The 15,377-nt window shown below is 50.1% G+C and overlaps 1 protein-coding gene across 2 annotated transcripts in view; it reads left to right on the top strand.

Moving 5' to 3' along the window:
- efhd2 (EF-hand domain family, member D2) overlaps positions 1-15,377 on the top strand; it is a 74,277-nt gene that overhangs the window by 13,440 nt on the left and 45,460 nt on the right. For both annotated transcript variants that reach the window (XM_085966939.1, XM_085966941.1), the window contains exons 2-3: positions 12,419-12,566; positions 14,527-14,661. In XM_085966939.1, coding sequence (XP_085823065.1) covers positions 12,419-12,566; positions 14,527-14,661 — 283 coding nt within the window. The remainder of the gene's footprint in view (positions 1-12,418; positions 12,567-14,526; positions 14,662-15,377) is intronic.

Genomic DNA, 15,377 nt, shown 5'->3' on the forward strand with positions numbered 1-15,377 from the left:
TCACCTACCCTTTCAGCATTCCGTAGGGACTGCTCCCTCCGCAACACCCTAGTCCACTCTATCACCCCCAACACCCATTCCCTTTCGCCCGGCACCTTCCCGTGCAAGCGCAGGAGATGCAACACCTGCCCCTATACCTCCCCCCTTCCCACTGTCCAGGGCCCCAAACACCCCTTCCAGGTGAAACAGCGATTTACTTGTACTTCTTGCAATTTAGTATACTGTATTCGCTGCTCACGATGTGGTCTCCTCTACATTGAGGAGACCAAACGCAGATTGGGTGACCGCTTTACCGAACACCTCCATTCAGTCCGTAAGGGTGACTCTGAGCTTCCGGTTGCCTGTCATTTTAATCCACCGCTCCACTCCCACTCAGACCTCACCGTCCTTGGCCTCTTGCATTGTTCCACGGAAGCTCAACGTAAGCTCGAGGAACAGCACCTCATCTTTCGATTAGGCACTTTACAGCCTTCTGGACTCAACATTGAGTTCAACAATTTCAGATCATAACCTCGGCTCCTATCATATATATATTTTTATCCACACTTTTTGTTTGTGTTTTTTCTTCTCCCCCACACGGCAGCTGTTCTTCATTCTGCCAGCGCAATTTACACTTCATCTAGAGCCATCCTTTGTTCCTTAACCTGTCCCATTACCATCTCCTCTTGCCTTGAATATCTCTTAATGCCTCTTTACCTCTCCTGCCTTCTATCCTATCACAGATCTTCCCTTTTGTTCTTTCATCCCCTCCCCCATTTCCCAGCCCCTAAACTTGCTTTTAAATCTGCTCTTTTCCAGTTCTGGCGAAAGGTCTTCGACCTGAAACGTTAACTCTGTTTCTCTCTCCACGGATGCTGCCCTGGCCTGCTGAGGTTTTCTGTTATCTAAGGTTAACTGGTGCTGTGTGGGAGGGTTTAAACTAATTTGACGGGGATGGGTGCCAGGATGTAGCATTAAGAGGAGAAACGAGGTGCGCAGAGGACTGGGAGAAACAAATGGCACTCGAGTAAAGAATAGTTCAGAAATAGGAGGGAACAGACGTGGGCAAATGCGAGGCAACCTAGTACGATAGCAAAATACTGCAGATGTTGGAAATCCGAAATAACAACAGAAAATGCTGGAAAAACTCAGCAGGTCAGGCAACATCCGTGGAGAGAAATTTGAGTTGACGTTTCGGGTTTGACCCTTCTTCAAAACTGGAGAGAAAAGGAACTAGACCGAAGGCAGGGCTGCGATCGGACAAAAGAATAAAAGAACCAAAAGAAGTAAAAGAGATTAGAAGCTAGACGAGATGGTAATAGGCTGGGATTAGGTGTAAAGTGTACTGGCAGGGCAAAAGATAGCTGCCAGGTGTGAGAGAGAAACAAAAGGAAAGGGGGGGGGGGGAGGAAAGGAGTGGATGGGTTTGGCGTGCATGTGCGTAAATGCATGCACGGAGCGTGGTAAATAAGGTTAATGAGCTGCAGGCACAAATTGTCACATGGGACTATGATAAAGTGGCAATAACAGAGACCTGGCTGAAAGAAGGGGAGGATTGGGAACTTAATATTCTGGCTACAAGGTATTCAGGAAAGATAGGGAAGGAAAAAAAGGAGGGGTGACCGTATTGATCAAAGATGCTGTTACAGCCCTGGAGAGGGTTGATGTAGCTGAGGGGGGGGGGGGGCGCGGGGGGGTCAAAGACAGAATCTATTTGGTTAGAATTAAGAAACAATAAAGGAGCCATTACACTGCTGGGTGTACACTATGGGCCACCAAATACAGGAAACTCTTGATGTACCGGCACCTAAATAACTGGAAATCTGTGTTAACCGGCAGAATTCAGGAGTAGGTTCAGGTAAGTTTTACTTCATATTAGTGGCCGTTCCTGGATCTGTGGCCGTGTAACCGGGGTTGCTGCACCTGTTGCTGTGCAACAGGGACGCTTGGTCTGTGGCCGGGGTTCCTGCACCTGTTGCTATGCAACAGGGACGCCTGGATCTGTGGCCGTGTACGGAGCTCTCGTACCTTTTACTACACCTCTCTGTAATCCGGACTTTTTGATAAACTGGCACCATGCCGGGCCCGTCGGTGCCGGATAAAAAAGAGTTTCCTGTAGTGGGAAGGAGATAGAGGAACAAATTTGCAGGCAAATTACAGCGAGATGCAAGAACTCCAGAGTAATGATAACGGGGGGCTTCAATTATCCGAATATAGACTGGGATGGTAACAGTGTAAAGGGCAAAGAGGGGGAGGAATTCATGAAATGTGTGCAAGAACATAACATAAGAACATAAGAAATAGGAGCAGGAGTAGGCCAATCGGCCCCTCGAGCCTGCTCCGCCATTCAATAAGATCATGGCTGATCTGATCCTAACTGCCAATCCACTATCACAGAACCATCTCCTGCATCTAACAGAAGTAGACACACGAAATAGGAGCAGGATCAGGCTACACGGCCCCTGGGCCCGCTCCGCTACCCACAGGGCCATGACCGATCCGAACCTAGACTCATGTCCAAATTCCTGCCCGCTCCCCGTAACCCTTAATTCCCTTTACTTCTAGGAAACTGTCTATTTCTGTTTTAAATTTATGTAATGATGTAGCTTCTACAGTTTTTTGGGGCAGCATATTCCATGGACCTACCACCCTCTGAGTGAAGTAGTTCCTCCTCATCTCAGTTTTGAAAGAGCAGCCCCTTATTCTAAGACTATGCCCCCTAGTTCTAGTTTCACCCATCATCGGGAACATCCTCCCCGCATCCACCCGATCCAACCCCTTCACAATCTTATATGTTTCAATAAGATCGCCTCTCATTCTTCTGAACTCCAATGAGTAGAGTCCCAATCTACTCAACCTCTCCTCATATGTCCATCCCCTCATCCCCGGGATTAACCGAGTGAACCTTCTTTGTACTGACTCGAGAGCAAGTATGTCCTTTCTTAAGCATGGACACCAAAACTGTACGCAGTATTCCAGGTGCGGTCTCACCAATACCTTGTACAACTGAAGCAATACCTCCCTATTTTTGTATTCTATCCCCCTAGTAATGAAAGCCAACATTCCATTGGCCTTCTTAATCCATTGCTGCACCTGCATACTAACCTTTTGAGTTTCGTGCACCAGGACCCCCAGATCCCTTTGTACTTCAGTGCTTTCCAGTTTCTTGCCATTAAGATAATAACTTGCTCTATGATTTTTCCTGCCAAAGTGCATAACCTCACACTTTCCAGTATTGTATTCCATCTGCCAAATCTCTGCCCACTTACTTAGCCTGTCTTACTTGTTCTTGATCAGTGTGTGTCCAGCCCAATGAGGAAGGAAGCAGTGCTGGATCTAGTTCTGGGGAATGAAGTGGAGCGTGTTTCAGTGTGGGAGAGCATTTTGGGGAACAGTGATCATGTAGTATCAGGTTTAGAATAGTTATGGTAAATGACAACAATCTAGCATAAAAATACTTAACTGGAGGAGGGTGAACTTCAGTCAGCTGAAAAGAGATCTGGCGCAGGTGAATTGGAATCAAAAATTGGGAGGCAAAAGAGTATTTGAACAATGGGAGCCCTTCAAAGGGGAGATGGTTTGGGTACAGAGTAGATACATTCCCAGGAGGGGGAAAGGAAGAGCATCCAAAGCAAGAACTCCGTAGAAGTCTAAATAGAGGTCAAAATGAGACAGGAAAAGTAGACTTATGACATGTAAGGTACATAATACAGTAGAGAGCCAAGCTGAATATAGAAAGCACAGCGGAGATCTAACAAAGGGAATAAGAGGGGCAAAGAGCGAGTATGAGAATAGATTAGCTGCTAACATAAAAGGGACCTCAAGTCTTTTATAAACATATAAATTATAAAAGATTAGTCAAAGGAAGGGTGGGGCCGAATAAAGACTAAAAAGCAGATATTCTTGTGGAGGCAGTGGGCATGGCTGAGGTACTAAATGAGGACTTTGCCTCTGTCTTCACTAGAGAAGAGAATGTAGCAATAAAGTAGGAGGTAGCAGCAATATTGGATAGGATCAAAATAGATAGAGGATGCAGTTAAAAGGTTGGTAGTCCACAAAGTAGTAAAGTCACTCAGTCCGGATGGGATGCATCCTAGGTTTCTGAGGGCTGTAAGGGTTGAAATTGCGGAGGTTCTGACCACAATCTTCCAATCCACCTTAGCTATGGGGGTGGTGCCAGAGGACTGGAGGATTGCAGATGTTACACCCCTGGTTTTTAAATAAAGGGGGAGAGGGATAAACCCGGCAACTACAGGCCAGTCAGTTTAATGTGGTGGGGGAACTTTTATAGAGACAATAATCCAGGACAAAATTAATTGGCATTTGGAAAAATATTGGGCTAATAAATGAAAGTCAGCACGGATTTGTTAACTGCAAATCGTGTTTGACTAACTTGATCAAGTTCTTTGATGAAGTAACAGGGAGAGTTGATGAGGGTAGTGCAGTTGATGTTGTGTATATGGACTTTCAAAAGGCAAAGTACCACTTGTTGGCAAAATAGAAGCCCGTGAGATTAAAGGGACGGTGGCAGTGTGGATACGAAATTGGCTAAGGGACAGAAAGCCGGGAGTAGTGGTGAATGGTTGTTTTTCAGACTGAATTCCCTATTGGATTTATTAGTGACGATCTTAATTGAATACGTATTAAAATTTCCAGTCCGCTAGTGATGCGTTGACAGCACTATTCCAGTTCACCTTATTTACATTTTTATTCATGTAAATTAAATTTGAATCGGCTGAGAGCAGTAGCTGAGTGTGTGGGCTGCTTTGCTACATCTGAGCTGGGATTTAACTTGGAAATCAAGCTGCGCAGCATAAACGGGGGCAGCGTTTCCCCTCAGTGAGTGAGTGAGGAGCCCAGCGAGGGGCACTGACCAACTGCTGTGTGAGCCACAGTAATCAGTGGAGCTGCACTGGGTTCCCAGTAAAGTGTCCCCGTTGCGTGTCTGGGAGTGAGGGGCACGGAGCAGCCACAGAAAGAGCTCGTAGGAATATCGGGGGAAATCCCTGGAGCTGAAAATAGTCTCCACGCGGTTGCTTCATGGTGACGTGTTTTGTCAGGAACTCGAGAATTGCAGAACAGTTACTGAATACGTTTGAGAAATCGCTTTGCTTGGTGAAAGGAGAAGTGAGCAGATTCCGGTTCTCCGCCACCACCAGGTTTCCTCCCCCCCCCTCCCTGAAAGCGGCGGCTCTGACAGGGGCCGTACCACGGGCAAATGGCGAGGGTCTGTGGGCTATTCCACCACAAGGGCATCACAGCACAGCCTGATCCAGTCCTCAAACAGTGTTTGTTTTCTCTCTCTATCTCTCGTTCTTTCTATTTATCTCTTTATCTTTCATTCTATTTCTCTCTCTCTTTTATCTCTCTTTCTTTGTCTCTGTCTCTCTCCCTCGTCTCTTTCTTTCTCTCCCTCACATACACTGTTGTGGTTTCTAGCGGGGCGTCAGGAGTAGAAATGTGGCTATTTTTCTCCCCACTAGCCCAGCAGTGCTGAGGTCGGTTGTAGCTTCCCTATCTCTGCCCCACCTGCGATCCACTATCTCAGCGCAGACTGGGAATCCAGTCCAGCTGTCAGAAGATAAAATTAAATTCACAGTCAGAACACCATTGCTTCATTGGGGTGGGGCAGGGCTGCTAATGTCGGTTAGTCACTCTTCCGTCTACATTTAGCATTTTAACTCTGCAGTGTGACTGAGCTGAAAACCTGGCCTTGGTTAATGGGCGGTGTTGCTTCTTCTGTATTTCCATTTTTGCAGTGGGGTAGAAATGATCTTGAGTCAGGTGCTAACGTCTCATTTTACGGTGGCTTCCCAATCATTGCCTCACTTGCTTTATTTGATTCCTTTGCAGAGGTGAGTGAGTCACGGGCGAGTAGAGTCCTCGTTCCGCGCTCCCCGACTCCTTGTGCGCGACTGCAATGTACGGCACATACAGTAGCACCTCTCTTCCCCCCCACCGTGCACTCTCCACGGGCTGTAAGTGGCACTCTAACTCAGGCAGTATATCTGCCATGTTGGTCCCCCTCTCTGCTTTTTGGGTTAGGGACGGGTCAAAATCAGCCATGGTCCTGCTGCTGATCACTGTCCAGCGACACCTGCTGGGAAGTGTGTGTATGTGCGATGGGAGAAGTAGGGAGTCATTTTTTAAGCAGAGGGTTTTTGGGACATGGAATGCCCGACCAGAAACGGTGGGGGAAGCAGAAACCACAATAGCTTTTACAAGGGAAGGGGGATAAATATTTGGCCAAGAAGCATTTCAAAGGCCACGGGGCAAGAGCAGAGGACTGGGATTAGGTGGAGAAGTCTTTTGGAGAGCTGGCACAGGCACGACGGGCCAAATGGCCTCCTTCGGTGCGGTAAAGTTCTACAAATGAGGACTGGGCGGAGGAGCCTTCCGACTGTCGCCCATGGAGAACAGCCACTTGGGTGAGGTACCAGAGATAGGCACCTGGTGTGTGTGTGGATCTCGTACCCTGACAAGGAAGGAGGAGATTGGAAAATTAAAGATTAAAGGCTGCTGGAAATGAGCCAAAAGGTGCTAAGTCTCTCCCAATCGAACTGAGCCCAGAACTGCTGGGGCATCTTAAGTATTACAGTATTGGCTAAGAATGGAAAATCCCAAATCATTTCTGCCTTCCCCAGGCTAAAATTCCTCACCTTCTCTGTCATTCCGAGATTACATTCTCCTTTAAGCAGCAACTTAATGTGTAGTTAGGAATTTCTGGCTTGCAAGATTACCACAGTTAATGAAGTTTTCTCTCTCACTGTTCACGTACAGGAAGGCAAATGGATGGTTTGCTGGTCATGTCATTGCCCATCGACCCCTTCTGGTTATTGGCAGGAGGCAATAGTCAGTCAATGACATCCTAATAGATTCTCCTGGTAAGGGACAGTAACTGGGTCTCTGAAGCAAAGGAGCTCAGAATTCACTGTTTAAACGCGCTCCTCGACAGCTCCTTCAGCTGATGAATGAGCATGAGATAAGAATCGAAGTATTCGGTCTGTGTGAGGATGGAAGCCTGAGGATGTGTAGAAACACGACAGAGCCCCTCTCCCTCCCCCGCACTCTTATCTTCTCTTGCGGTCTGAGTCCGCAGCCGTCAGCCGCCCTCTCGTGCCTCATGCAAGTGCCCATTCTCCACCTGTGAGCCAAGACAGGGAACTTCCATCGGCTATTCGACCGCGTGAGACCTCACGGATCCCCTCCCCATCTGATGCGCACATGCACGTCCCGTCAGTCGGGAGCGCAAACCCCGACTGGCTCTTTACCCGCTCTAATCCGGGGTGCTGAGGCCAATGCAATCCGCCCGACTGCAGGTCGGGCTGAGATCAGTTTACTCGGCTCGGAACAGGATCCAACCTGTCTGTGTGGCTCAGTACTACAAATGGCCGTGCATTTGACCAGTGGGCCATTGGGGATTTGGGGTGTGGTGGGGGGGGGGGGGGGGGAGAGAGAGCTGGCACTCTCCCTCTCAATGCTGCGAGTACATGACGGGCCAGGCTTGCAGCAAGCTGTAATAATTGGAGTTTGCCTGTTTGACTGGTAGGCCAGTCAGAAATAGATCAAGAAAAACCCAAACGACAATCTATTTAAAATAAGCTTCCTGCTTCACACTCTCCGTTATTTATAATACCTCTGAGACGGGCTTGGAATCGATGGCGGGGCCTGTGTGTGAGAGACCTGTGAAATCCAGCGAGGCCTGGTCGCTTGTTTTAACATGAGGCGATGCACCTCCCTTTCAGCGCCTGTCACTGAATTTCTCGTCTCTGCCTTCTCCCGCAGAGCCGCGCAGGCCGAGAGCCAAACTTGATAAAACACTCGCGCCAGGCTATCTAACCCCTCGCCGCAGGAAGGGAAGTGGATCAGTGAGAGTGAGTGCGGGTGGGGGGGTGGCGTGGTGCGATATTAATGGCTGCAGTGTGGAGAGAATTAGTTAGCGCTCCGAGCCCCGGATATTGAAAGGCCAGAGTTTGAGATGACGCCGGGGTCTTGCCTCTCTCCAACTGGCCGTTTTCCGTACACGCTCTCCACTAAAGCACAGCCAGGAGTCACTGCCAGGCACCCAGAGTTGGGAGCATTTTCAGTGAAGAGAGAGAGAGCGAGACTATCTGTGGGAGGGGGTGCCCGATGCTCATTGGCGGGGAGCTTCCGGTCAGGGCTGCCATTCCGACAGACATAGCCCCCCCCCCCCCCCATCCAACATCGTTTTGTGCCAATTTTACCCGCTGATCCACCTGAAGCACTGACTCTCGCCGGGGTAGGGGTTCCAACGAGGCCGGCAGGTCACTGGTACCTCGCCCCATACGGTCATTCTTCCCCGTGTGATCCTAGAGAGTAAATGTCGACAGTCTGTTCGACCGTGAGAGGAATCACAGCCCAGCTCAATCCAGTCCACAAAATGTCACCTGGCAGCCCCGCTCTAAATCTCGCGATTGTCTCTTGGGCCTGCGGCCCATACTCTGAGCCACCTGCCATGATGATGACGAGCTCAACACAGGCAGCCGCCTCCCCAAAGGGCTGCACTCTGGGCCCAGCACCTTACCGTGCAGATGGGCCGATTTCCCTCGCTCTACTGCGAGGGGGTGTCGGTGCCGCAGGCCATTGAGGCCCAGGTAAGGGTTGCAGTCAGGGGTCCCAGGAGCAGGCAGTATGTCCACTCTGTTGCTATGGACACGGGGCCCACTTGCTCAGGCTTTTCATGCAGAGCTACTGGTAGGCCAGCCAGGGAAGAGTTAAAATTCAGTTTTTAAAAAAAGACTTTGGCATTGGGAAACTAAAGATGAATTGGAAGTGTAACGTGAAAAGGGGAACGTGGAAGTGTTCACCTTTTAAAGGTTCCTCTTCCCTTTTCAGTGCTGAAATGAACATCCCATATTGTGCAGTACTTCCTCTTGACACCTGGGTTTGTTATTTGTGGGCTGGGGGTTGGTTGACTGACGATCAGTGCTGGGATATTCATGGTTATAGTGGTGCCTTTTTTGGTAAACAAGCTTTTCCCCCTCCCCGGTATGTTCCCCTCCTTGCTGGGGAGGGAGGTTCTGTGAATGACGGCCTTCCTATACAAATGGCCATTCTTTATTGGTGAACCTAACCAGTGCGTGTCAGCTGGCTATTCAACTAGAGGAGCATCACTTTGCCAGTTTTCTCCCTCCTATTCTGGCGCTCAATGGGGAATGGGTTCCACGGATGTCGCCAGTCCTCCAGGACTTTGCCCAAGTGACCATTCTTCGTGTGTTGCCTAGACTGTGGGTGGGGGGGGGGGGGGGCTGGTATTGAGAGGCTCCATTCCCACGTCAGTCGATCCTGTCCACACGCTGTTGTGACGGGAGTCACTGGGAGACGGAGGTGGAGGGCTGCCTCTGAACACCATTAAGAAGCAGAGGTATCTGGTCAGTGCCTCTGCCTCACTGCCCACGTCTCTCGCTCTCTCCCCCTCCCCCTCCTGTATTGGTGGAGATATTCTACACTTGATTCTTTTCTAATTCGGTAACTGTCCCAATTCCTACAAGTGCCACAGAGACCCTCCGTGAGGAGACAGGTTGTGCCCATCTGTGGGTGTGTCGATCTCTCTCTCTCTATCTGTCTTTTTCTCTCTTTTATCTCACTCTCCCTCTTTCTAGCTTTCTCTCACTAATTTCTCACTTCCTCCCTCTCCACTGCCTCTTGCTCTATCTTTCTTTTCCCTGTCTTGGCTAGTTGGTCTTTCTCCCTCCTCTCCTCTGTCTTAAGATGGATCCACTTTCTCTCTCCGCTAACAGACCTTGAATTTCCGATCTCTTGCACGGAATGCACCCCCCCCCCCCCCCCCCCCCCAGGGGAGGAAACTTGGGCCTCGCCTCTTTTCTCATTTACTCCTTTGGGATCAGAGAAATCCAACTGGGTAACTATTCCAAAACAAGACACCGAGCGTTACCCGAGGCAGTTGGACGGGGTTTGTTCAGCAAAGCACTGCTGGGACCTGTACTTCCTACAAACAACTAAACCAGGGGGCCTGTGCCTTTAAACGCAGTCTGCTGAGATTATTGCAGGAAGCTATGGTGACACAGAGTGAGTAGATTAGCTGAGACGTGCCTGAACCAGAACTGCCCTGTGCACTGGAATGTGGGGTGAGCAGAGCAACCCCAGGAGAGAGGCAGGATTCTCTCTGACGGCGGAGGGGTGTGTGTGTGTATTAACACTCTGATGTTGCACAGGATTGCTGGCAGTGCTTGTTCAGCTGAGCGATGCAGACTGGAATGCTGCAGGTTCAGTCCCTAATCTCTGCTCAGTCTGCTGATCTGGGGCAGGATGACGCCAACTCTCTGCCCCTCGTCCCCGCTGGAAAACTGGGCCTGTGTGTGACCAGCGGCCGAGGGGATTTGGCTCGAGTGTGATTCTTCCTCTGTGGAACCGCCTGCCTACCCTTGCTGTCTGGGCCCAGGTACTTGGGGAAGGTACCGGAAGGTGGCTGAGCCCTTGTAGCCGTACCCCAGCAAGGAGTCAATGCCTGAGGGAGGGGTGGGGCGGGGCGGGGGGGGGAGAAACGTGGAGCAGCCTAAAGAAAATTGTCAGTACAGTCTGTGTGTGGTCGCTGCGCTCGCCTCTCAGCTCAGCTGCCAGTGGCTGTGCTGTTAAAGAAAGAACTTACATTTATATAGCGCCTTACACAACCTCAGGATGTCCCAAAGTGCATCACAGCCAATGAAGTACTTCTGAAGTGTGGTCATTGTTGTATTTAGGAAAGACAGCAGCCAATTTGCGCACAGCAAGCTCCCACAAACAGCAATGTGACAATGACCAGATAATCTGTTTTTAGTGATGTTGATTGGGGGATAAATATTGGCCAGGACACCGGGGATAACTCCCCTGCTCTTCTTCGAAATAGTGCCGTTGTATCTTTTACGTCCACCTGAGAGAGCAGACGGGGCCTCGGTTTAACCTCTCATCCGAAAGACGGCACCTCCGACAGTGCAGCACTCCCTCAGCACTGCACTGGGGTGTCGGCCTGGAGTTTTGTGCTCGAGTCCACTTTCTCGGCCTTTTATGGCAAGAGGGTGCAGAGGAGGCGAGGCCTTCTCCCCGGCAGGTGGGGGAAGGGAGGGCACCACCCACTTCGGATGGGGAAACAGGCCAGTTAAGTATGGCCATTTACTTCCTGTCATGTGGTGTAAGTGCCAATAAACCCACAGCCAGCGTTGGGCCTCTGTTGATGCACGAGGTACTTGTTCCACCAGTTTCTATTATAATCGCCTACATCACGGCCTCCAGTCTCCACGGCAACAAAGCATACACCTGGATTTTTTTAAATATAGAATGTATATAATCTATCTACCTACCTCCCTCACAATGCAGGTGAAAGCTGAGGCCTATAGCATAGGATAGAATCGAGGCTGAAGGGGGTAGGCGAGAAGTTGAGTTAAATTAAGGAGTAGAGGTTAGGTGACCAGCTTGTGCTTTAAAAGCCTGTAGATGGTAGGAGGGAGTGAAGACTGAGGGCTGTGAGGAGTCCCACCGTCTATGAAGCCCGGGGAAAGAATGACCCTGCTTCTGTGTTGCGTGAACGGCTACCGAATCCCAGTTACACAAGGCTCGAGTGTCACTGAACCCCAGTGTAAAAGCAGCCACAGGCCGAGTAGGAAACGCCGCGTCGAGTCTCGGTCTCGGTGCAGTGAGGATACAGGGCAAAGGAAGAGAGCGTCACTCGGGGCATTTTATCCTGTTGGGTCTGCCATGTAAACTTTGCCTAAAGTTCTAAGCCCAATGTTTTAAACTGGAGCTCGGGAGCCAGTGGATTGATGACATTGTGAACGGTAGAAACCGCAAGTCTGTCACTCGCCTGTTTTAAGGACCTGCTCACAGGCAAGAGCCTGTGTGAAACTGGACAGAATCGTGTAAACTGAACCGGCTGGGACTCTCCTCCCTCAAAGAAGACTGAGGGGTGACCCGCTAGAGGTCTTTAAAATTATGGAGGGGTTCGCTAGGGGAGCTGCAGAGAAAGTGTTTTCATTTGTGAGGGAGTTCAAAACTAGGGGCCATAAATATCAAAGTCATCAATAAATCCGACAGGGAATTCAGGAGAAACTTCTTTACCCAGAGAGCGGTGAGAATGTGGAACTTGCTGCCACAGGGAGTGGTTGAGGCGAATAGTATAGATGCATTTAAGGGGAAGCTAGATAAGTACATGAGGGAGAAATGAGTAGGTTACGCTGATAGATTTAGATGAGGAAGAATGGGAGGAGGCTCGAGTGGAGCAGAAACAGCAGCATGGACCTGTTGGGCTGAATGGCCTGATTCCGAGAGAACTTCAGCACAGAAAAAGCCCCTCCCCCTCCCTCCGGGGCCCTCCCCCTCCCTCCGGGGCCCTGGGCCTGGCGCTCTGGGCCCTCCCCCTCCGCCCTGCCTCCTAAGCACGTTGGCCTCCAGCCTTTGTGACGTGGTTTGTCTTTAACTCCTGCAGGTACGATGCTGGGAAGGACGGCTTCATCGACCTGATGGAGTTGAAACTGATGATGGAGAAGCTGGAGGCTCCACAGACTCACCTCGGACTGAAGAACATGATCAAGGAGGTGGACGAAGACTTTGATGGAAAGCTCAGCTTCCGAGAGGTAACGGGGCCGTGGATTGGGAACTGAGGAGGTTCACGCAGTGTAACCCATGTATAAGAGTGTGCAAAATACAGATAAAAGCAAATGTAAATTACTGAACATGTGACAGGACAAGGTTAGTTGGTGTGATGCACGGGCCCCGGTTACTGGGTTAGTTGGTGTGATGCACGGGCCCCGGTTACTGGGTTAGTTGGTGTGATGCACGGGCCCCGGTTACTGGGTTAGTTGGTGTAAGGTGTACGGGCCCCGGTTACTGGGTTAGTTGGTGTGATGCACGGGCCCCGGTTACTGGGTTAGTTGGTGTGATGCACGGGCCCCGGTTACTGGGTTAGTTGGTGTGATGCACGGGCCCCGGTTACTGGGTTAGTTGGTGTGATGCACGGGCTCTGGTTACTGAGTTAGTTGGTGTAAGGTGTACAACAACAATTGCACTTTCAATGTAGGAAAACATCCCAAGTTGCTTCAGCGGCTGAGCCAGCGAAGGGGAGATTAGAACGGATTGCCAATTCTTGGCCAAAGATGTTGGGTTTTAAAGAATGAGGGGGTGGTGGACAGACTAGGGCTTAGGAAGGGAATTCCAGAGAGCCGCAAGATCTTTGGTTGGTCCCAGGTTAGTCGGTGTATTACTCGCGCTTTATCCCTGTTAAAGGGGCAGTCCCACCACTGCCGGGAGGGTTTCCTGTTCATTCTCGGGATGTGGGCGTCGCCGGCAAGACTGGCATTTATTGGCCATGCCTCGTTGCCCTTGAGATGGTGGTGGTGAGCCGCTGCCTTGAACCGCTGCAGTCCGTGTGGTGAAGGTGCTGTTGGGGAGCGAGTTTCAGGATGTTGACCTGTTTTGTGATTGAGTCACTGGAACAGCCAGTTCAATAAACTGGTTCTGGATCCGTGGCAGCACAAACCATGTCATTTTTAAAATGGAAGTTTTTGAATATTGGTAACAGAAGGTGCGACATTATCTTGTTCATTGTAACAATGTCCCTTTAAGTTGTACCTTCTCTTCCCCCCCCCCCCCCCCCCCCTTGCTCATACGCACAGCCCCTTCATATACTTGGCGGAGCGGCCTAGTAGATGAGCTGTACAAACTGAGGATCCCAAGTGCTCCATTCCTCGCCTGTGCTGAGTGAGCTGATCGCGGCTGGGGTGGTATTGGGGGGGTCTCCAGTTGACCTCACTGGGTTAGGCGGAGGAGGGAAAATAAATCATCACTGTCTCGGCCCGCGGGCAAAGAATGACCACTTGGGTGAGGCAGTGGGCAGGAGGCAGCAGCTGTGAAAATCAAACCCAACCCAGATTCAGGATCTGCAGGAGAGGATTGGAGAAAACTGCAGAAAATACCGTAACGTTCCCAGAGAGAGAGGCTGCAAGATTCCGAGCTCTGTGCTGCTGTCACCCTCTGCTGGGCATTTTGAGTACTGCACCCAGCATGTTCCAAAGTTTTAAAGTTTTGTGCTATATTTTAAAAAAAAACGAATTGCCCAATGATTTGAATGAAGCATCGTAAATAATGTATGAAAGTAGCAATTGAATGCTTAAAGTTTGAATTATCTGATGATTTGAGTTAAAGCACTTTGAATTGAGAGCAGTGGGCTGTACTCGTGATCTGGTGGGTATTTAGCACAGAGCACTGTTCTGATCACCTCTGCTGGAAGATACAGGCGGGGAAGTAGGGTTGGAGCAAGGTAGTGGAGAGGTGGTGTGATTCCCCTTCCCCCATTGTCAAATGGCATTGCCCTACTCACTATTGGAGCGAAGGAAACTGATTTATAAACCAGTTACCCAGTGACTTCACCCGTCTGTCTCGCTGACCTGCACCGGTGAACACTAAAGCACGGCTCCACCGCTGGGACTGGATTACTGGCACCTCCCTTTTCGTCCATTCAGATCTGACGGCGGCTCCGCTCGCTGCTCCCTAACACTGAGCCCTCTGTTTCTGTGTTTCCTCTCTCTCTCTCCCTAGTTCCTGCTGATTTTCCGTAAGGCGGCTGCCGGAGAGTTGGCCGTGGACAGCGGTTTGCACGTTCTGGCCCAGTTGTCCGAGATCGATGTCTCCACGGAGGGAGTGAAAGGGGCCAAAACCTTCTTTGAAGCAAAAGTAAGAGTCGGCCGCAATTTGATACGTTGCCTTGGTTGTTGTTGATTTTTCTGCCTGTGTCAGTTTCAGGGCTTGTACAGAATTTACAGCAACAGGCCATTCGGCCCAACTGGTCTGTGCCGGTGTTTATGCTCCACGCAAGCCTCCTCGGCCTTACTTCATCTCACCCTATCAACATATCCTTCTATTCCTTTCTCCATCGGGTGTTTATCTAGCTTCCCCTTAAATGCAACTGTGCTATTGGCTTCAACCACTCCCTGTGGTAGCGAGCTCCCCATTGCTCCCTTTCCTCCTTGTGTTGAAGTCTAGAATGTAGCGAGAGTTTCCCTTGAAGTGTGAATCTGACAACCAATGGGAGATGTGTCCTCAGTTCTGGGTATGTCCTGCTGTTTTCCTTGTTCCAAATCCCCAAAATTGTAACTGATTGTCAAACCTTTCTCTTTCCCACTGCCCCCCCCCCAACAATTCTTTATACATTGTTACACCTCAGTTTGGTTGAGGACCCATGGTTTATGAAGCTTTAGCACTTCACCAAGGTGAGGATCGCTAATGCTGTGGAATTGAACAGTTTGCCAGGGCAGGAACAACACAGATTAGCTATAGATTAAAGCTCCCTCTACACTGCCCCATGAAACACTCCCAGGCGAGGTCCAGCACTGGTTAGATACAGATTAAAGCTTCCCCCTATACTGCCCCAACAAGCGCTCTCGGGTCTG

The sequence above is a fragment of the Somniosus microcephalus genome, chromosome 25 (assembly GCF_052327205.1).
Source record: "Somniosus microcephalus isolate GS21.2 chromosome 25, FLI_Smic_1.0, whole genome shotgun sequence".
Lineage (NCBI taxonomy): Eukaryota > Metazoa > Chordata > Chondrichthyes > Squaliformes > Somniosidae > Somniosus > Somniosus microcephalus.